The sequence below is a fragment of the Microcaecilia unicolor genome, chromosome 2 (assembly GCF_901765095.1).
Source record: "Microcaecilia unicolor chromosome 2, aMicUni1.1, whole genome shotgun sequence".
NCBI classification, from domain to species: domain Eukaryota; kingdom Metazoa; phylum Chordata; class Amphibia; order Gymnophiona; family Siphonopidae; genus Microcaecilia; species Microcaecilia unicolor.
In genome coordinates, this window is record NC_044032.1 from 542,987,889 (window position 1) to 543,007,540 (window position 19,652).

Consider the following 19,652-nt stretch of genomic DNA (forward strand, 5'->3'; position numbering starts at 1 on the left):
CCGGTTGAGAGTGCGTCTAGGGCTGTTGCCCAGGCTGCGGAAGTGCACAGTCTGGGGGGTTTCTCCCCCGAGTTTGTTTTGCTGCTGCATCAGGCTTTCCTCATGCAAAACGCTGCCCCTGCTCCCTCTTCTGATAAAGAGGTTGAGGTTCCCAGAGGTAAACGCCCTCGGGTTGATTTCCAGGCCTTGGAGGACTTTGTCTCCTCCGATGTAGATGAGGGCAGCGTGTCTGAGGTCTCCCAACGATCCTTTGCGGATTCCTTGGAGGAGATAGATCCCCGCTCGGATGGAGCGGATGACCCCTCTGCAGCGCGGCTTTTTAGCCCAGAGGATTTGCCCAACCTGTTGTTACAGGCCATGGACACTTTGAAGATTTCCTCTCCGGAGGACGTCTCTCCCTCAGCCCCTGTTGGCTCTGCCATTATGCTGGGGACGAAGCGCCCGCCTAGAACCTTCCACGTGCATGATGCCATGCACACCTTAATTGCGGCTCAATGGGATGTCCCGGAAACGAGCCTTAAAGTGGCTAGGGCTATGTCCCGCCTCTATCCTTTGGCTGTGAGTGAACGTGAGGCCTATCTGTGGCCTACCGTGGATTCTTTAATCACTGCGGTGACTAAGAAAACGGCGTTGCCGGTGGAAGGTGGCACGGCCCTAAAGGACGCCCAAGACAGAAGATTGGAGGCGGCCTTAAGGTCGTCCTTGGAGGCAGCTGCTTTAAGTTTGCAGGCCTCAGTTTGCGGCTCCTATGTGGCCAGGGCGTGCCGGACTATGGTGCAGCGGGCTTCCCCCTCGGATCATTCCTTGAGGGCTGATTGGCCGGCCCTGGAATCGGGCTTAGCCTATTTGGCAGACTTGCTGTATGATGTCTGGAGAGCCTCAGCTAAAGGCATGGCTCAGACAGTCTCTGCGCGGCGGTGGCTTTGGCTGAAACATTGGTCTGCTGACCACGCCTCTAAATCCCGCCTGGCTAGATTGCCTTTTAAAGGCAAGCTGCTCTTTGGGGTCGAGCTGGACAAAATCGTGACCGATCTCGGCACGTCTAAGGGCAAGAAATTACCAGAGGTCAGGGCTCGGGTTAGTACTCGTCCCGATACCTCCATACCGCCCGGGCAAGTCGGGTTCCTCTGCCCCCTCTTCCTTCAAGAGGAATTTCTCCCCCAAGCAGCATTCCTTTCGCAGAGACCGCCGTCCCGGAGGTGCTCCCTCCGGTCCTCCCCCAGGGTCTCGTACCCAATGACGGGGCCTTGGTCCACGCCCCAGTGCAGATTGGAGGACGGCTGTCCTCGTTTCTGGGCGAGTGGACCACTATAACTTCAGACGCGTGGGTGCTGGAAGTCATCAGAGACGGCTACAAGCTAGAGTTCTGCCAACCCTTAAGAGACGGGTTTGTACTCTCTCCCTGCAAGTCTCCGGTCAAGCTGTGGTAGTGCAGCAGACCTTGGACAACCTGATCCGCCTGGGTGCGGTCGTTCCGGTGCCAAAAAATCAGATTGGCAAGGGACGTTTCTCCATTTACTTTGTGGTTCCAAAGAAAGGAGGTTCTGTCCGGCCTATCCTCGACCTCAAAGGGGTCAATCGGGCCTGGAAAGTGAGGCACTTTCGCATGGAGACTCTCCGCTCTGTTATAGCGGCAGTGAAGGCAGGAGAGTTCTTGGCTTCCTTGGACATCAAGGAAGCGTACCTGCATATTCCCATCTGGCCTCCTCTCCAACGCTTTCTGCGTTTTACAGTCCTGAGACGACACTTCCAGTTCAGAGCCCTCCCTTTCGGGTTGGCTACTGCTCCGCGGACCTTTTCCAAAGTAATGGGGGTCATAGCGGCCTTCCTGCTAAAGGAAGGAGTACAAGTCCATCCTTATCTGGACGACTGGTTGATCCGAGCCCCCTCTTATGCAGAGTGCGGCAAAGCTATGGACCGGGTAGTTGCTCTTTTGAGCTCCCTGGGATGGATCATCAACTGGAAGAAGAGCCAGCTGCGCCCGACTCAGTCCCTGGTGTATCTGGGAGTTCGATTCGACACCCAAGTGGGCAGAGTGTTCCTGCCAGACAATCGGATTGTCAAGCTTCAGGCTCAGGTGGACTAGTTCCTAGTAGCCTCTCCTATTCGGGCTTGGGACTACGTGCAGCTGTTGGGCTCTATGACGGCCACGATGGAAGTAGTGCCCTGGGCCAGGGCTCATATGAGACCACTACAGCTATCTCTGCTGCTGCGCTGGACTCCGATGTCGGAGGATTATGCTGTGCGCCTTCCCGTGGACCCAGCAGTGCGCAAGGCGCTGAGCTGGTGGACGCAGACAGACAAGTTGTCTGCAGGATTGCCTCTGGTGACCCCGGAGTGGATTGTCGTCACGACAGACGCCTCTTTGATGGGCTGGGGAGCCCACTGCTTGGGAAGGACAGCGCAGGGGCTCTAGTCTCCTGCAGAGGCAAGTGGTCTATCAACCTCCTGGAACTCAGAGCCATTCGCTTGGTGTTATTGGAGTTCATCCCGGTACTCGTGTTGAAGCCTGTACGGGTCCTGTCGGACAATGCCACGGCTGTGGCCTATATCAACCGCCAGGGAGGTACCAGAGCGCCCCTCTAGCCAAGGAGGCTATGAGTCTTTGCCAGTGGGCGGAAGCGAACCTGGAGCAGCTTTCAGCGGCCCACATTGCCGGAGTCATGAATGTCAAGGCGGACTTTCTCAGTCGCCATACCTTGGAGCCCGGAGAGTGGCAACTATCTGCTCAGGCGTTCTTGGACATCACGAAGCGCTGGGGCCAGCCGAGCCTAGATCTGATGGCGTCATCGGCCAATGGCCAAGTGCCGCGCTTTTTCAGCAGAGGACGGGACCCTCGATCCCTGGGAGTAGATGCTCTTCTCCAACAGTGGCCGACACAAGAGCTCCTCTATGTGTTCCCGCCCTGGCCCATGTTGGGCAGGGTGCTAGACCGGGTGGCAAAGCATCCCGGCAGGGTAATCCTGGTGGGTCCGGATTGGCCCAGACGTCCCTGGTATGCGGACTTGTTCAGGCTCTCAGTCGACGATCCTCTGCGGCTGTCAGTGGAGCAGGGCCTGTTACATCAGGGTCCCGTGGTGATGGAGGATCCCTCTCCCTTTGGTCTTACGGCCTGGCTATTGAGCGGCAGCGTCTGAGGAAGAAGGGCTTCTCAGACAAGGTCATCGCCACTATGCTGAGAGCGAGGAAGCGCTCTACTTCTACTGCTTACGCCAGGGTTTGGCGTATCTTTGCAGCATGGTGTGAAGCAGGCTCACTTTCTCCCTTCACTGCTCCAATTTCTTCAGTGTTGGCGTTCCTGCAAGAAGGTCTGGAGAAAGGCCTGTCGCTCAGTTCCCTTAAAGTCCAGGTAGCGGCTCTGGCTTGCTTCAGGGGCCGCCTGAAGGGTGCTTCCCTGGCTTCGCAGCCAGATGTGGTGCGCTTTCTCAAGGGAGTTAATCACCTGTGCCCTCCTCTGCACTCAGTGGTGCCTGCGTGGAATCTCAACCTGGTGCTAAGAGCATTGCAGAAGCCGCCTTTGGAACCCTTGTCGAGGGCATCTCTGAAAGACCTGACGTTGAAAGCAGTCTTTTTGGTGGCTATCACTTCAGACAGAAGAGTTTCCGAGCTCCAGGCGCTCTCATGTCGGGAGCCTTTTCTGCAGTGCACTGAGGCAGGAGTGACTATTCGCACAGTGCCTTCCTTCCTGCCCAAGATTGGTTCTCGCTTCCATGTGAATCAGCAGCTCTGTCTCCCTTCCTTTTGTAGGGAGGACTACCCAGAGGAGTACTCCGCTCTTGAATATCTGGATGTGAGACGAGTCATCATCAGATACTTGGAAGTGACCAATGATTTCCGGAAATCGGATCATCTGTTTGTCCTGTTTGCAGGTCCTCGTAAGGGTCTGCAGGCTGCTAAGCCTACAGTGGCAAGATGGGTCCAGGAAGCCATTGCAGCGGCTTATGTGGCCGCGGGGAAGGTGCCGCCTATCCAGCTGAAGGCTCACTCCACGAGAGCTCAGGCGGCCTCGATGGCAGAGGCCGGATCCGTCTCCTTGGAAGAGATATGCAAGGCGGCAACGTGGGCTTCGGCTCATACATTCTCCAAGCATTACCGTTTGACTGTGGCTGCACGGGCGGAGGCCCGGTTTGGAGCTTCAGTGTTGAGGTCAGGGATTTCTATGTCCCGCCCTGGGTGAGTACTGCTTCGGTACATCCCACCAGTCTATGGATTGATCAGCTTGATGATATGGAAGGTAAAATTATGTATAATCATACCTGATAATTTTCTTTCCATTAATCATAGCTGATCAATCCATAGCCCCTCCCAGATATCTGTACTGTTTATATTCTGGTTGAATTTTAGGTTCAAGTTTAGCCTTCAGTTACTTCAGGAGGACTTCGTGTTCAAGTTCTTCTTTCACTTGGATTCTTCAAGAGTTGAGACGACTTTGTGTTACAGTGAGCTGCTGCATTCCTCTCCCCTCCGTTTTACGGGGCTGGATTGAGACATAAATTCTGCCGGCACTCCCTCCCGCTTCGTGCGGCTGTAGGGCAGCTTTGTACCCCTCCCGCTTCGGCGGTGTTAGGGTCAGTCAGCTCCTCCCGCGGTTGCGGTTGCAGGATAAGCCAGATCCCCCCGCATCGGCGGGTGTGGTGTCCCTCCCCCGCTCCGCGGGGATGAGCTGGACGGATTCCCCTCCCCCACTTGTGTGGGGATGAGCTGGGTTAATTCCCCTCCCCCGTTTCGGCGGTGGTGAGCTGGGCAGAGTGTCCCTTCGTGGGTGTAATTCTCTAAGTGCTGAGTCCTGCGGATGGAGCTTTGATATCGACATACTGAGGAGTTTCCGGCAGCACATGACCACATATAGGGAGGCAAAAGTTTGCTCTCTATCTCCACCTGCTGGTAGATGGACACAACCCACCAGTCTATGGATTGATCAGCTATGATTAATGGAAAGAAAATTATCAGGTATGATTATACATAATTTTACCATATTGTGACATAAAAGTCACAATTAGTCCACAAATACTTAGAAAAGCCAAGGAAAAACTGAAAGCAAGAGAAGAAAATCATGAAGAATTGAAGAAGATGACTAGCCAACTCAGTCATATCTTCATATACAGCCCATACTAACCCTAGAATGTCCCTGGAAGCTCCAACGTTTTGGGATCCCAAATAAACCTTAATTGGCTTTCTGAAAATATAGTGGAGGAGTGGCCTAGTGGTTAGAGCACCAGGCTTGACATCCTTATGCCTTCTGAAACCTGGTGTAAAGTCTTGCACCCAAGTTAGATGTATTTTTAACTACACATGTAACATTTCAGAATGCCTCTGACATACCATGCCCATCCCATTGCCACGCCCCCTTTTGAGATATGTGCTATCGGAGTAAGGTGCCTTGCCTTATAGAATGGCGTGCAGCAGATGCGTGTCAAAATTTAATTGAGTGCCAATTAACATCAATAATTAGTTGTTGGTACCAAGTTATTGATGGTTAAGAGCTTGTTAACCAATTAATTTGCACATACATCTTGGCAACATGCTGAAATTTGGACGTCATATATAGAAGCCAGGGATAAATTTTCTTTGCTTATAATTGCATCAAAGTAGGTACTCAGAAAACATCATACTTCTGTCTGATGTACTTGTAGACATTTTGGAACAGAGAATGGGTGAAGTAGGGGTGAGATTTGCAAACTTTATAAAATATACAAATCAACACACGTGTTTGTATTTACCGGTAGAAACTTACAGCTGTCTTGGAGCAGGTATAACTATGTGAGGGAACTTGTGAGTATCTATTTTAAAAAGGAACATATGTTGCCTTCCCTGCTTGTGTAATGTCATAACAGGGGCCTGGAAAAAGGGGTAAAATTGTGCCTGTTTTATAAAGGCAACTTGAACATGAATGCAACTTTATGAAATACAGTCCTGAAATATCCAAGATTGGGTAGGAGTTACTGTGCACTGAGGCATATCTGCTTTAAGACAGGCACAACTAGTGCACCTACATGTGTGAGTATAAAATATATGTGTACCTGTCCCAACTTTGCCCGAACGCCACCCCCAGGAATGCCTACATGTGGTCCATGTAAAAGAATGTGTGATATCATCATAAATCTATTTACTCTTGGATACCTTGTAGGTAAAACACTTTATGGGCCCTGTTTACTAAGGCACATTAGCGTTTTTAACGTACTACAATTAATGTGCGTGCTAACCGTGTAGGCACCTATAGGGATATTCTAGGCGCATACACGGTTAACACATGCACATGGTTAACGTGTTAAAAACGTTAACGGGCCTATAACACGGCTTAGTAAACAGGGCCCTATGTGCGTTAAGTTATACCCTTCCCCCACAGTGTTTTAATTGGTTTATAAAGATTTCATATATTAGTAATTGACAAAAAAAACAAAACAAAAGTAAAGGAGTTCTGGATAACAGATTTAAAGTAACGTGGGTTACTCTGACTGCTTTTTGGGGAATCTTCAGATAGATGATTTATTATAAAAGCAGTGTCCATTTTAGTAGATTAAATTGGAGGAAGAGGCCCAGTTAGTTGTATGTGAAGCAGAAAATCTGATGTATTAACGTGATCTTTAGTAAAGAAAAGCTGAGTTTATATGTATGTCTGCTATTCTTATTTCAGGACAACATCATCTTATTCTTGAGAGGTTGCAAAGAACTTGGTCTTAAAGATTCTCAGCTCTTTGACCCGAGTGACCTTCAGGATACATCAAACCGAGTTACAGTCACGTAAGTGTTTCTTGTGCTGCTGGACAACTGCATGGTTTACTGGTTGAGTTATCAAAGCTAACTTAGATCTTACTGTCTGAACCAGATTAATATATTTTAACAAACATTTAAATTCACAGCTGAGCATTGGGAGGTTTTTATGTGGGCTTCCAAAACGTTTTGGGGTCAGCTGCAGGATTTTGCAGGATTTCTGAGAGGCGTAGTTGGGGAAAGGGGGGGACGAGGAATTGGCTGTATATTTGTCCCTTTTGAGTACACAAGATGAGAATAATGCCTTCAGGTGATTGTAAAAAATGTGGACGTGGAAAGGGTACTTACAAATACTGTATGCCCAGGCACTGCCAATATTCAGATTTTCTATCTGCATCACATTCCAAGTCACTAAGCGTAAGCCATTGAAGTGGCAATACTTAGCTGAGAGATGTACCAATGACCATGTACTAGATAACACATATATGGGAATGTCCAGTGATTTCAGCTTTTTGGTCAGGTCTATGGGAACACCTTAGTAGTATGCTTGCAGAGAGGCTGGATAAGGATCCATGAATAAGCTTACTGGATAAGATGAATGACCTGCCTTGTGTGTGTGTGTGTGTGTGTGTGGGGGGGGGGGGGGGGTGCTATACCATGTTGATTTGTAAAGCTTGTCTGAAGGTAAAGCATTATATTTTGATACTGTGAATTACTGAGTATTATGCGGATCAGATGTTATGGAGGAATGAAATGCATGAATTGTTGCAAATGGAGCACGTGTCTACAGAGACTGTTGGGATAGTAACCAAGAAAACATTTTTGAATATTTGGATTCCTTCTTTGCAGACCTTAAAAATGTGGGTTCGCAGTGCTTTGTTGAATACTTTTGGAGGTATGAGGGAAGAGTATCCAGGGATAAAATAGAAAATGATGCTGTCAATAGTATGTTTACTTTTGGGAAGCTTCAAGATTGTTAAGATTATGTCTATTATGAGCTTTGCTGAGCAGTGACACAATAAACTGATGTATATTAAATTGACCACTGAAACCTTTCACAGCCACTTCAGTAGAAATAATTGCTTTTGTGTATGTACATCTCTCTAACTCTCTCTCCCTCTCTTCTTTAAAATAAATAAATATGTACATACATACACACTCCTGTAGATATAGGTATACCCCCAGATTCTATATAGCGTGACCAAAATTTCACGCACAAATCCGGTCGTATTCTGGATTTGCACACACAATTTAATTACTTAACAAGCCAGTTAGCACCCATAATTTCCACTTAACAAGCAATTGACACTAATTGACATAAATTAAAATTTACATGCACAACTTGCTAGGTGTATTCTGTAAAGTGGTATGCGCAAATTCTAATGCATGCTGCCAAAAGGGGGCATGGCTGCGGGCATTCTGAAAATGTACGCACAGGTTTATAGACTATACTGGCTCCACACCTAACTTAGGTGCCGGTATTTATTCCAAGTTTTACTTGGTGTAAATGGACGCCCCCTAGAGTTAGACGCAGGTATGGCTGCTAGGTGTATTCTGTAAAACCGCAAGGTGTATTCTTTAAACTATGCCTAAATCTAGGCATAGGTTACAGAATACACTTAGGTGGAAATATTTTCAACGCTGATTTTTCAGGCACCATATATAGAATCTAGTCCATAGATCATAAAAAATATCCTCACATTGGTCAGTTTGATGTTTTGTGGCAGTGGTCAGACAGCAGCCGCCACTGAATATTAGCTGCCAAGCACTATCCAGGCACCGGCGCTATTTAGCTGCAGGCTTTTTTCATTGACTCAAGTTATCTGGATAGGTATCTAGGCAGTGATGCTGAAAATCACTGCTCCCTGAACTGCTTTGTTTTCCACCCCCAAACTGTCCTTTCACTATCCAGATAGTGCTACGGCAGTATGTGAAGATATCCAGTGGTTTTCTTTAGATACTACTACTACTACTATTTAGCATTTCTATAGCGCTACAAGGCATACGCAGCGCTGCACAAACATAGAAGAAAGACAGTCCCTGCTCAAAGAGCTTACAATCTAATAGATAAAATACAGTTGCCGAATATCTTTCTCAGTGGCATTTATCCAGGTGACAGGTGCTGCTACTCGGATACATGTTTGAATATTGACCCCTATATTTCGATCATTGGGGTAGTACACTGTTTGTTTACTGAAAATCATTGTGTAGTATTTTATTTCCAAATTGCTGATTTACTATGAAAATGAATTCAGTTATGAGAAGCAGCAGTTTTAGTCAACATTTAGCTGTCATTTGAATGCCACTGGTGCCTATTCAAAGCCAACTGATAAATGGCAGGATAATGTTGTTTTCTTCCACTCCCCCCCCCCCCCCCCCCCCCCCAAAAAAAAAAAATCATGAACATACTGCAGAGCCCTGGTTAGTACAGGTCAACCAAATCTTTTTCTTTGTTGAATAACTCTATATGAAGAATTAGTACATAAGTAATGCCATACTGGGAAAAGACCAAAGGCCCATCGAGCCCAGCATCCTGTCCCCGACAGCGGCCAATCCAGGTCGAGGGCACCTGACAAGCTTCCCAAACGTACAAATATTCTATACATGTTATTATCGAAATTGTGGATTTTTCCCAAGTCCATTTAGTAGCGGTCTATGGACTTTTCCTTTAGGAAACCGTCCAAACGCTTTTTAAACTCTGCCAAGCTAACTGCCTTCACCACGTTCTCCGACAACCGCTAAACATGTGCTACTGTTGGGTGGGCCTGAGCTCTAAGTGGGTGGGCCCCAGCCCACCCAGGCCCACCTGTGACTATGCCACTGCTTTGTCCACATGTTTGTTTACTCCTTCAAAGAATTGAAGTAAATTGGTCAGGCAAGATTTCCCCACACTAAAGCCGTGCTGACTTGGTCTCAATAATCCATGTCCTTGGATGTGCTCTGTAATTTTGCTTTTAATAATAGCCTCTACCATTTTCCCCAGCACCGACGTCAGACTCACCGGTCTCTAATTTCCCGGATCTCCCCTGGAACCTTTTTTAAAAATCGGCGTTACTTGGCATGAATTTTGTATTTCAAAGTGGAATGACCCTACACAAGCATCTCTTCATTTTTGCATCAGTTACATTTTAATGGGCCTCCTTATATTTGCCTTTGTATAGAAAAATACATTCAAATCTGCTTTATTTCAGAGGCTACACAGAAATTGGGGGTGGGTAGGCTTTTTTGGGTGTAATCTGAGCCACCTCCAAAATGATTTATCCCAGAATGCCAGAATAGCTTTTCATTCAAGTGACAGATTAGAATTTTACATTTTAAAGGAAAACCACTTGGTAGACAATGCAAAAAATAAATATATACATATTCTTTTTTTTTTCATTGTCCAGTATATGTTATACTGAAGACAAGATAGGCTAAAGGTCAGTGAGATGAAGAAGAGGGAAAATAGAGCCCTGGAGAACAGACACATTTTGGACAGCTTTGTACGTAGTCAGAGCAGGATGATCCATGAGCTGTGTTCACACTGGCTGCAAGATGCCCTAGAGTCTCTCCCATAAATTAGAAAGAGCTGCTTGGATCATGAAATATCTTCCGAATGAGACTGGAAAGTCTGAGCTATCTCGTGCTGAGATTCTGAATGGAAAACTGGATTCCTTTGTTTTAGTATGAAGACTGCTTATTTTTTCAACATAAATATTTGAGAAATAGAATAAAAAATCATTTTTAAAGCTGTGTTTGGAAAATTACTCTTGATCCATAAACTTGGGTTAGAGCTAGCTTGGAAAATCTGATATTAAAACAAAACTTGACAGCTAGCTCCTCTGCCCTTATTTAAAAATTTGTTAAGGTAATCTCTACTTTGCTATTGAAACCAGTTTTAAATTTCGAGACAGCTGCCCTGTAATTCTGTTCATAACAAGATAGCTGGCAGTTTGGGGCCCCTTTTACCAAGCTGCAGCAAAAAGGGGTGCGTCGGCACGTGTTTTACACGCGTGTCAAGGCCCCCTTTTACCACAGCTGGTAAAGGGGAAGTCTCGCTTTCCTACAGAAAATGACCGGGTGGCAAGTAAAGCACTTGCCACGTGGCCATTTCGGGGGAGCCCTTACCACTACCCATTGAGGTGGCAGTAAGGGCTCCCGCATTAACCCGGCGGTAAGATTACCACCGGGTACACTCCCAGAGGTACAAAAATAAATATTGTCGTGTCGGAAATGATGGCGCACTAGGGGTGGGAAGTACTGCCAGGCTGCTGTGGTAGCCTGGTGGTACTTCCTGTATAGCGAATGGTAAGCCCGCGTTGAGCTTATGCCGCTTAGTAAAAGGAGCCCTTGGTGTGTAACTTTTGGCATTCCAAGAAGGGTAAATAAATGGTAGTTATGCACATAACTGCACTTAGGTGCTATTTTTTAAGGTAGGGCAGTGGTTCTCAGCCTGATCCTGGAGGCACCCCAGCCAGTCAGGTTTTCAGGATATCTACAATGAAAATTCATGAGAGAGATTTGTATGCAGTGGAGACAGTGCATGCAAATCTCTCTCATGAATATTCATTTTGGATATCCTGAAAACCTGAATGGCTGGGATACCTCCAGGACTAGATTTGGGAATCACTGAGGTAACACATAGGCATTGTAGGGGCCCTTTTACTAACCCACTGTAGGCCAACCGTGCGCTACAAGTGCACTACCACGAGAAGCGCTGAGGCATCCCTTGGTAGTTTCCCAATCAACGTGTGCTAATCCCACACTGGAAAATATTTTTTTATTTTCTGGTGTGGGAGGCGTGCCCATGGGCGGAGAGTAGATGTTCCTGTGCTAATTGGGTATCACGGGCATATTATTAGAAACATAGAAACATGACGGCAGATAAAGGCCATATGACCCATCCAGTCTGCCGATCCTCTGTAACCCCTAATTCTTCCTGTTCCTAAGCGTTCCCACATGCTTATCCCATGCCTTTTTAAATTCTGGAACAGTCCTAGACTCCACCACCTCCACCGGGAGGCCATTCCACGTCTCCACCACCCTTTTCTGTGAAATAGTACTTCCTTAGGTTACTCCTAAGCCTATTCCCTCTTAACTTTGTCATATGCCCCCTCATTCCAGAGCTCTCCTTCATTTGAAAAAGGCTCTCTTCCTGTACATAAATGCCCTTGAGATATTTAAACGTTTCTATCATGTCTCATCTCTCTCTCCTCTCTTCCAGCGTATACATGTTGAGGTTCATGAATGCTAATTGATTAGTGCGGCAGTAATACGGGAGCCCTTGCCATCTTGTAAATAGGTGGTGGTGGCAAGGGCTCCTGCGATAATGGCCATTCGCTATTGGGGAAATTAACACATGGCCATTACAAAAAAATATGGAGAGGTGGCTGTGGTACCGCCATGCTAAAAGTGGCCACAGCACACAGAAAACTCACATGCTGACACCAGCACCAGCCACGTTTTAGCACGATTTGGTAAAAGGATCCCTGAGCGATTAACTGCAAACGCATCATGTATATAGGCATTGTTCCAAGCCAGTAGTTCTCAACCTTTTTATTTTTCATTTTGACACATCTGACAGACAGTGCCGATGTGCGTGACACACTGCCTACTACATTTCAAGGCTGAACTGAAAAAAAGGCTTAAGTAATTCTTAGGAAGTAATTGTATACACCATTTTTGTGTGTAAAACACTCTTGTGTGCATGAAAGGGCTTTTACAAAATTACTTTGTTTAAAAGTTTGCATGGTGCAAATAATTGCATGTTTGTAGACAACTTTACAGTAGGCATGTTTGGAAGAGGAATTTGGGCAGAGTGATGATTTATACACATATTGATGAGCATTCATTTATGTCAACCCACAGTCTGCATCATGACCATAGCTTCAATATAGATGTGATTTCTGCAGTATTTGTGCTAGTATTTTATAAAGACACTTAGTTGTCTATAAAATAAACACCTCCATCTCCAAACATAGTAACATAGTAGATGATGGCAGAGAAAGACCTGCACGGTCTATCCAGTCTGCCCAACAAGGTAAACTCATATGTGCTACTTTGTGTATACCTGACCTTGATTTGTATCTGCCATTTTCAGGCACAGACCGTAGAAGTCTGCCCAGCATTAGCCCCGCCTCCCACCACCGGCTCTGCCACCCAATATCTGCTAAGCTTCTGAGGAACCATTCCTTCTGAACAGGATTCCTTTATGTTTATCCCACAGATTTTTAATTCTGTTACCGTTTTCATCTCCACCACCTAGCGTGGGAGGGCATTCCAAGTATCCACCACTCTCGCCATGAAAAAATACTTCCTGACATTTTTCTTGAGTCTGCCCCCCTTCAATCTCATTTCATATCCTACCACCTTCCTATCTATGGAAAAGGTTCATTTGCGGATTAATACCTTTCAAATATTTGAACGTCTGTATCATATCACCCCTGTTTCTCCTTTCCTCCAGGGTATACATGTTCAGGTCAACAAGTCTCTCTCCTCATACGTCTTGTAACGCAAATCCCATACCATTTTTGTAGCTTTTCTTTGTACCGCTTCAATTCTTTTTACATCCTTAGCAAGATACGGCCTCCAAAACTGAACACAATACTCCAATTGGGGCCTCAATGTTATAAAATTACCCTTATATTGTTAAAAATGGGAAAAAGTACTTGGAACAGTCAGAACATAATTCCAGGATATCTTACAAAATTGGACTGTACTCTAAATAGAATTAGAAATAAAAGCAACGTATACGGTTACCTTTGAATGACAGGAATGAGTCTCACTCACTGGCTATGATTTCAGTGTCATATACATTTTCTGCTAGCAGTCTGCCAGAGAGCTTCCTTCAGAAGTTCATAGCATGAATATGTACAGACAACATACCCATAGTACTCTTGGACTCTGGTTGCAGTTGGCAGTGTTCGGGCCTTTTCCCTGCCACATTCTCTTGGTTTCTGATTGCATCTCTCAGTACTTGGTGATATCCTTTGTCTCCTAATCACTTGTTAAATTAGAAATGCTTCTTTTTGTGGTCTTCCTTGGTTCAGAAGGCCTCCAAATGGCCTCTTTTTTTGGAAATGGAGGGTCAAAGGGACCCATATCACTGACTGCCGGGGGGGGGGGGGGGGGGGGGGGGAGTGAAGTGGCATGGAGGTGGTAAGGTAGCTGAAAAGGACTCACATCACTGACTGCCCGGGAGGGGGGAGGGGGGGGAGTGGCATGGAGGTGGTAAGATAGCCAAACAGGCTAGATCACCTTTACTGATGCTTTCCTCACAACCCGTCTCCTACCTCTTCAACTGTAACGATTACCAAATGTTGTGAAAGACCATATCACCAGTGTAGCTTCCTGGTAGGAGAAGGCAGGTTGTGAGGAAAGACATGCAGTTCTTTCAATTTCTGGCCCTGCCTTTCATTGTCCTCCAACACAGCAGCACTATATGATGCTTGGCCCAACCCAGAGCCTTTTCTCTGCCTTATCCCGCCCACATGTAACAGAAAGTTTGCATCAGTGGGGGGTGGGACATGGCAGAGAAAAGGCTCTGGGTCAGGCCAGGCATAGTGTTAGCGCTGGTGCTGGACAAGTAATTAGGTTTGAAGGAGGGGAGAGGACTTAGGGGAGGATGAGGCAGAAGTACAAGATGCATGGGTGGGGGATGGCGGGGGAGGAAGCTGAAGGAGAGGTGCTTGCTTGCAGTGGTAGAAGTGCTGCACTGAAGGGGGGCTGAGGGAGAGGTGCTGGATTGGAAAGGGGGCTGAAGGAGAGGGGCTGGACTGGCAGAGGGAGGGGGCTGAATGAGAGATGCCAGTCTTGTTGGGGGGGGGAGCTGAGGATCATTACTTAACACCAGCAAGACTTACTTATCCACATCCTCATTGGTCACATAGTATGAATTTCTTATCACTTTATAAACTTTTTAAAACTCTTTTTTAATCAATTTTTTGACACTTAATTTTTTTATTTTTTGAATAAACTCTTGGCAGGGGGCTTAAGTCCAACATAGGTTATGTATTGCATTGTTTGAAGCAGGGGGTGTTCCTTGATACAGCTGCAAAGCGATATATAGACTATGGGCCCTGTTTACTAAGGTGCATTAGTGTTTTTAGCGTGCCTACACTTAGTATGCATTCTAACTATGTAGGCGCATATAGAGATATTGTTTGCACGTAAATGGTTAACACTCGTTAAAAACGTTAACGTGCCTATAACGCTGCTATGTAAACAGGGCTCTATGTCAGATTTAAGCCCCCGGCCAACTGTGAATACATCTTTAAGATAAGTATTAGAGTTTTAAACCATACGGGTTTATTCAAAAAATTAATGCATTAAAAGTTTGTCAAAAAATTAATTAAAATGTTTTTTAAAAAGTATTAAAAAAAGTCTAGAAAGTGATAAGAAATTCACAGTATGTGACCAATGAAAAGGTGGGTGCTTAAGTCTTGCTGGTGTTAAGTAATGATCCAGTGAGGTGCACCACTGAGGTCCGTATTTGAACTGTTATACATTGGGGGCTGAAGATATGGTGAGTTCTCGGAAATGTGCATCATGGATGTATTTCTAATTTGTCATCCCTTGTTCTGTATATGGTGTGGGTTTGTCTGTGCTTTGTACATGACTGTGGTATGATATTCTGTTTGCATGTAGTTTCTGTGTACAACTCTGTAGCAGTCCCACTTGTTCTGTTTTACCAGCAGTAGGTGTATTGGTGTTTTAGGGCCCTGTGTAATATTTGTAGCTCTCTCTATTCTTAGGTAGATAACAATTAGTGCTAATTCTGATTTGCACCTGTTATTTGGGGGGGGAGAAAGGGTTTTTGTGGATGCAGAGAATGTTTACAAACTGCCATACTGTATCAGACCAAAGGTCTGTGAGGGTCAGTTATGCAATGTGTCACGTATGTGAGCATCATCCATCAGATGTGTCCCGACTGAAAAAAAGGTTGACAACCACTGACTTAGAGGGAACAGTGTGTGTAGGTGGGGCATGGGCGGGGTCACATACTTACATATGAAATTTATAAAATACTGTAATTTGCACACGTAAGTCCAACACCTGCCTTTTTATTTATTTTTGTTACATTTGTACTCCGTGCTTCCCACTCATGGCAGGCTGAATGCGGCTTACATGGGGCAATGGAGGGTTAAGTGACTTGCCCAGAGTCACAAGGAGCTGCCTGTGCCTGCAGTGGGAATCAAACTCAGTTCCTCAGTTCCCTAGGACCAAAGTCCACCACCCTAACCACTAGGCCACTCCTCCACGCACTATTCTACAATGGAATATGCTCTGTTCTACAATGGAAAATGGGCACCCAGATTCCGTTATAGAATAGTGTCTCAGCACACAGATTGTTGGTGCCTATCTTTTAGCACCCTTTATAGAATTGTCCCCCTGATTTCTATTTATTGAATGGTCTAACGTCAGGTTGAAACCAGCCTTGGATGGAAAAAGATAGATATGTTTCCCTCCACAGTTATATACTCTAAAAACAAAATGGTATTAGATTTGAATAACACAAGTTTCAACTCTAGTGGGGTCAATTGCTTCTGCAGAGGAAATAATTCAGCGCTGAGGAGTAATGGGTGTAAAGTACTTTACATACAATGGAATGGAAGACATTTGTATGAAAAGGAAATTCTCTTCATGTCTGTGAGAAAGACATGGATACTGTAGCTAGACGATATGTACATATCCGCTTTTCAGTGTAGATAACTGGAGAATATAACTGGACATCATTCTGTTAGAAGCAATTGACTTTTCCAAGCAACACTCATGGCGTGACCCTGGTGTCACTAACTGACCTGGCAGGCCCTGGATTCCCTGAGAAGAGAAACCAGGAAAGGAGCTAGGTTCTTGGTCTTTGTTTCCAGTCATCAAGAGCTGCCAATAGGGCAGGTTTTCAGCATATCCCTGATGAATATGCATGAGAGAGATTTGCATATAATGGAGATAGTGGGTATGAAAATTTCTCTCATGCATAGTACTGGAAGCAAAGACCAAGGTGTTAGGTGTTCCTAGGAGAAATCTAAGATGGAGGTTTGGAAAGTAAAAGTTTCTTTGCCTTTTGTCTATTACCCAGAGGCAAGCAGAGAGCAGTCTTAGGGTAAAAAAACAAGGCTCACCTCCAAAAGAGAAAAACAGGATACCTAGAGCAAAATGAATTGAGTGTGTACCAGCCTCACTTCTAAAGAGAAATACCTAGGAGAAGGTTGCCTGTGAGTGTGGCATTGCTCTGAGTGGAACCAGGTTGAGGTTGAGTCTGAAGTTGAAGGTGACTCCTCTCTTCTCTCTGGGATTACCCCTGTTGATTTCTGGTACCTCTGATGTTTGGTTGTGCTATAGTTTGCTCAGTCCTTTAGACTCTACTACTACTACTACTACTTAACATTTCTAGAGCGCTACTAGGGTTACGCAGCGCTGTACAATTTAACAAAGAGAGACAGTCCCTGCTCAAAGAGCTTACAATCTAATAGACAAGTGAACGGTTGGTCCGATAGGGGCAGTCAAATTGGGGCAGTCTGGATTCACTGAACGGTAAGGGTTAGGTGCCGAACGCAGCATTGAAGAGGTGGGCTTTAAGCAAAGACTTGAAGACGGGCAGGGAGGGGGCTTGGCGTAAGGGCTCAGGAAGGTTGTTCCAAGCATAGGGTGAGGCGAGGCAGAATGAGCGGAGCCTGGAGTTGGCGGTGGTGGAGAAGGGTACTGAGAGGAGGGATTTGTCCTATGAGCGGAGGTTACGGGCGGGAACGTAAGGGGAAATGAGGGTAGAGAGGTAATGAGGGGCTGCAGACTGAGTGCATTTGTAGGTATGACATTTGAGGGTGAAAATAAAAAGTTGTGAAACATCATTTTTTGTGGTAGGAGGGGGTTAGTGACCACTGGGGGAGTCAGGGGAGGTCATCCCCGATTCCCTCTGGTGGTAATCTGGTCATTTAGGGCACTTTTTGGGGCCTTATTCGTGAAAAAACAGGGTCCAGGAAAAGTGTCCTAAATTCTAGCTACAAACGCATACTTTTTTCCATTATCGGCGAAAGGCACCCATCTCTCCTCGGCCGATAACCAAGCCCCAGTTCCATCTTCGCCACACCTCCGACACGCCCCCGTCAACTTTGTACGCTTCCGCGATGGAGTGCAGTTGAAAACGTCCAAAATCGGCTTTCCATTATACCGATTTATTCGTTTTTGTGAGATAAACGTCTATCTCCCGATTTGGGTCGAAATCTAGGCATTTTTCTCTTTCAATTATAAGGTGGATAGTAACCTGTGGAACTTTAAGTGCTTTGAAAATGAGCCCCAGTGACTCCAACCAACATTTTAGTAGAACATAACCATAGAAGCATGGTATGTTCGTATTTTCAATATGGTAATAGTAGAGCCCAGCTAAGGAACAGGTTATTTTGAGTTAGTCTTCTCTCCTTGTGCCATCAACATCTAGCTAGGTGAAGGATAAAGGATTTTTTTTTACATTTATATCCCACATTATCCCAAGCAAACTCAGGTTCAATGTGGCTTGCATTTGAAAATACAGCGAGACAGAATAATAGAATTCAGTTATATCATGGGAGAAAATAGATGGATATGTCTGGAACATTTAACAGAGATTAGCATATATACACAACTGAGCATTTAAAAGTCTGTCTTTTAATGATGCCGCATGTTCAGGAATCATAGCCATATGTATAAACATGCACACAGCAGAACAGGCATCTTATACACACATTGCAAAAGTAAACAACAATTTCTACAGAGTACATCCAAAGCTTAAATTTTATTTTCTCATTTCCATCTTCCAAAATTCCAGACAGCAGATGTACAGATCAGCAGGACTCAAAGAAGTCCAAAACAAGTAGAAACAACACAGTTTATACCCAGTTGTTCAACCACTCTTAGGATTCACCTTTGGGTTTATAAAGCAAAACCACTTGCATGTAAGGACTGGATAAATGAATTAAAGCAAAATTTAAAGCAAGTGCCCTTAATATGTAATACTTGGTAGCAATAATGAAACAGTGATGGAATATTCACAGCAAGCAGCCCGAGGCAACAGATTTATTTTCTACTGAACATAATTAACTCTGGGGCCCTTTTACTAAGCTGTGTAAGCATCTATGCGCACCCAATGCGCACCAAAATGGAGTTACTGCCTGACTACCACGTGGCTCTTGCGTTTTTTCCTTTTTTTGCCCTCATCCAATATGCACACCTGAAAAATATTTTTTATTTTCGGGCATGTGTAATGGACGTGCACCAAGTGGCATTTGGCGCACGTAGGTCATTACCACCCGGTTACCACGTGATTCTTTACCACTAGGTCAATGGCTGACGGTAAGGTCTCAGACCCAAAATGGATGCGCAGCAATGTTCATTTTGCCGCACATTCATTGTCGGCAAAAATTTTAAAAAGGCCTTTTTTACAGGCGCGCAAAACAAATGGATCAGCACACACCTAAGACCCGCGCTGACACTACCGCAAGCCATTTTTCAGCATGCCTTTGTAAAAGGACCCTTCTGTATTTACTTGGTGGCTATGTTGAGACATTCATACTGACTCTAGATAGAACTTCTGCATTAAGGAAGCCCTTCCCTCATTATTCAATACCTCGCTGTGAAATAGTAGTAATAAAAAATATACCACTGCAATCCTCACTGCTGATCTTCAGTGCTCCTTGCACCACTGTCCTGCTCCCTGCACCGCTGTCCTTCAATTTTCTGGACCACTGGCAGTGTCAGTGAGGTAAACACACTGTGTTCGGCAGCCCCAGAAGCTCTTCTTCTGTTGCAGTGTCCTCCCCTAGGCGGGACAGGAAATTATTCTGATATGTAGTTGCTATGTAGAAAATCCTGTTTGTTCAGTTTTTCCAATAAGAGATGTTAATATTCTAGCAACTGGTGTAATATTTGCAAAATGCAGCTTTTATGTGTTGTGTGACTACGTGCCATTGATAGCCATCATGTTCCTTAAA

The 19,652-nt window shown here is 45.4% G+C and overlaps 1 protein-coding gene across 1 annotated transcript in view; it reads left to right on the forward strand.

Moving 5' to 3' along the window:
* The window catches only part of LIMCH1 (LIM and calponin homology domains 1), a 633,274-nt gene that overhangs the window by 355,081 nt on the left and 258,541 nt on the right, over window positions 1–19,652 (forward strand). Inside the window, exon 5 of the mRNA XM_030191338.1 lies at window positions 6,635–6,741. Within this exon, the coding sequence (XP_030047198.1) occupies window positions 6,635–6,741 (107 nt within the window). The remainder of the gene's footprint in view (window positions 1–6,634; window positions 6,742–19,652) is intronic.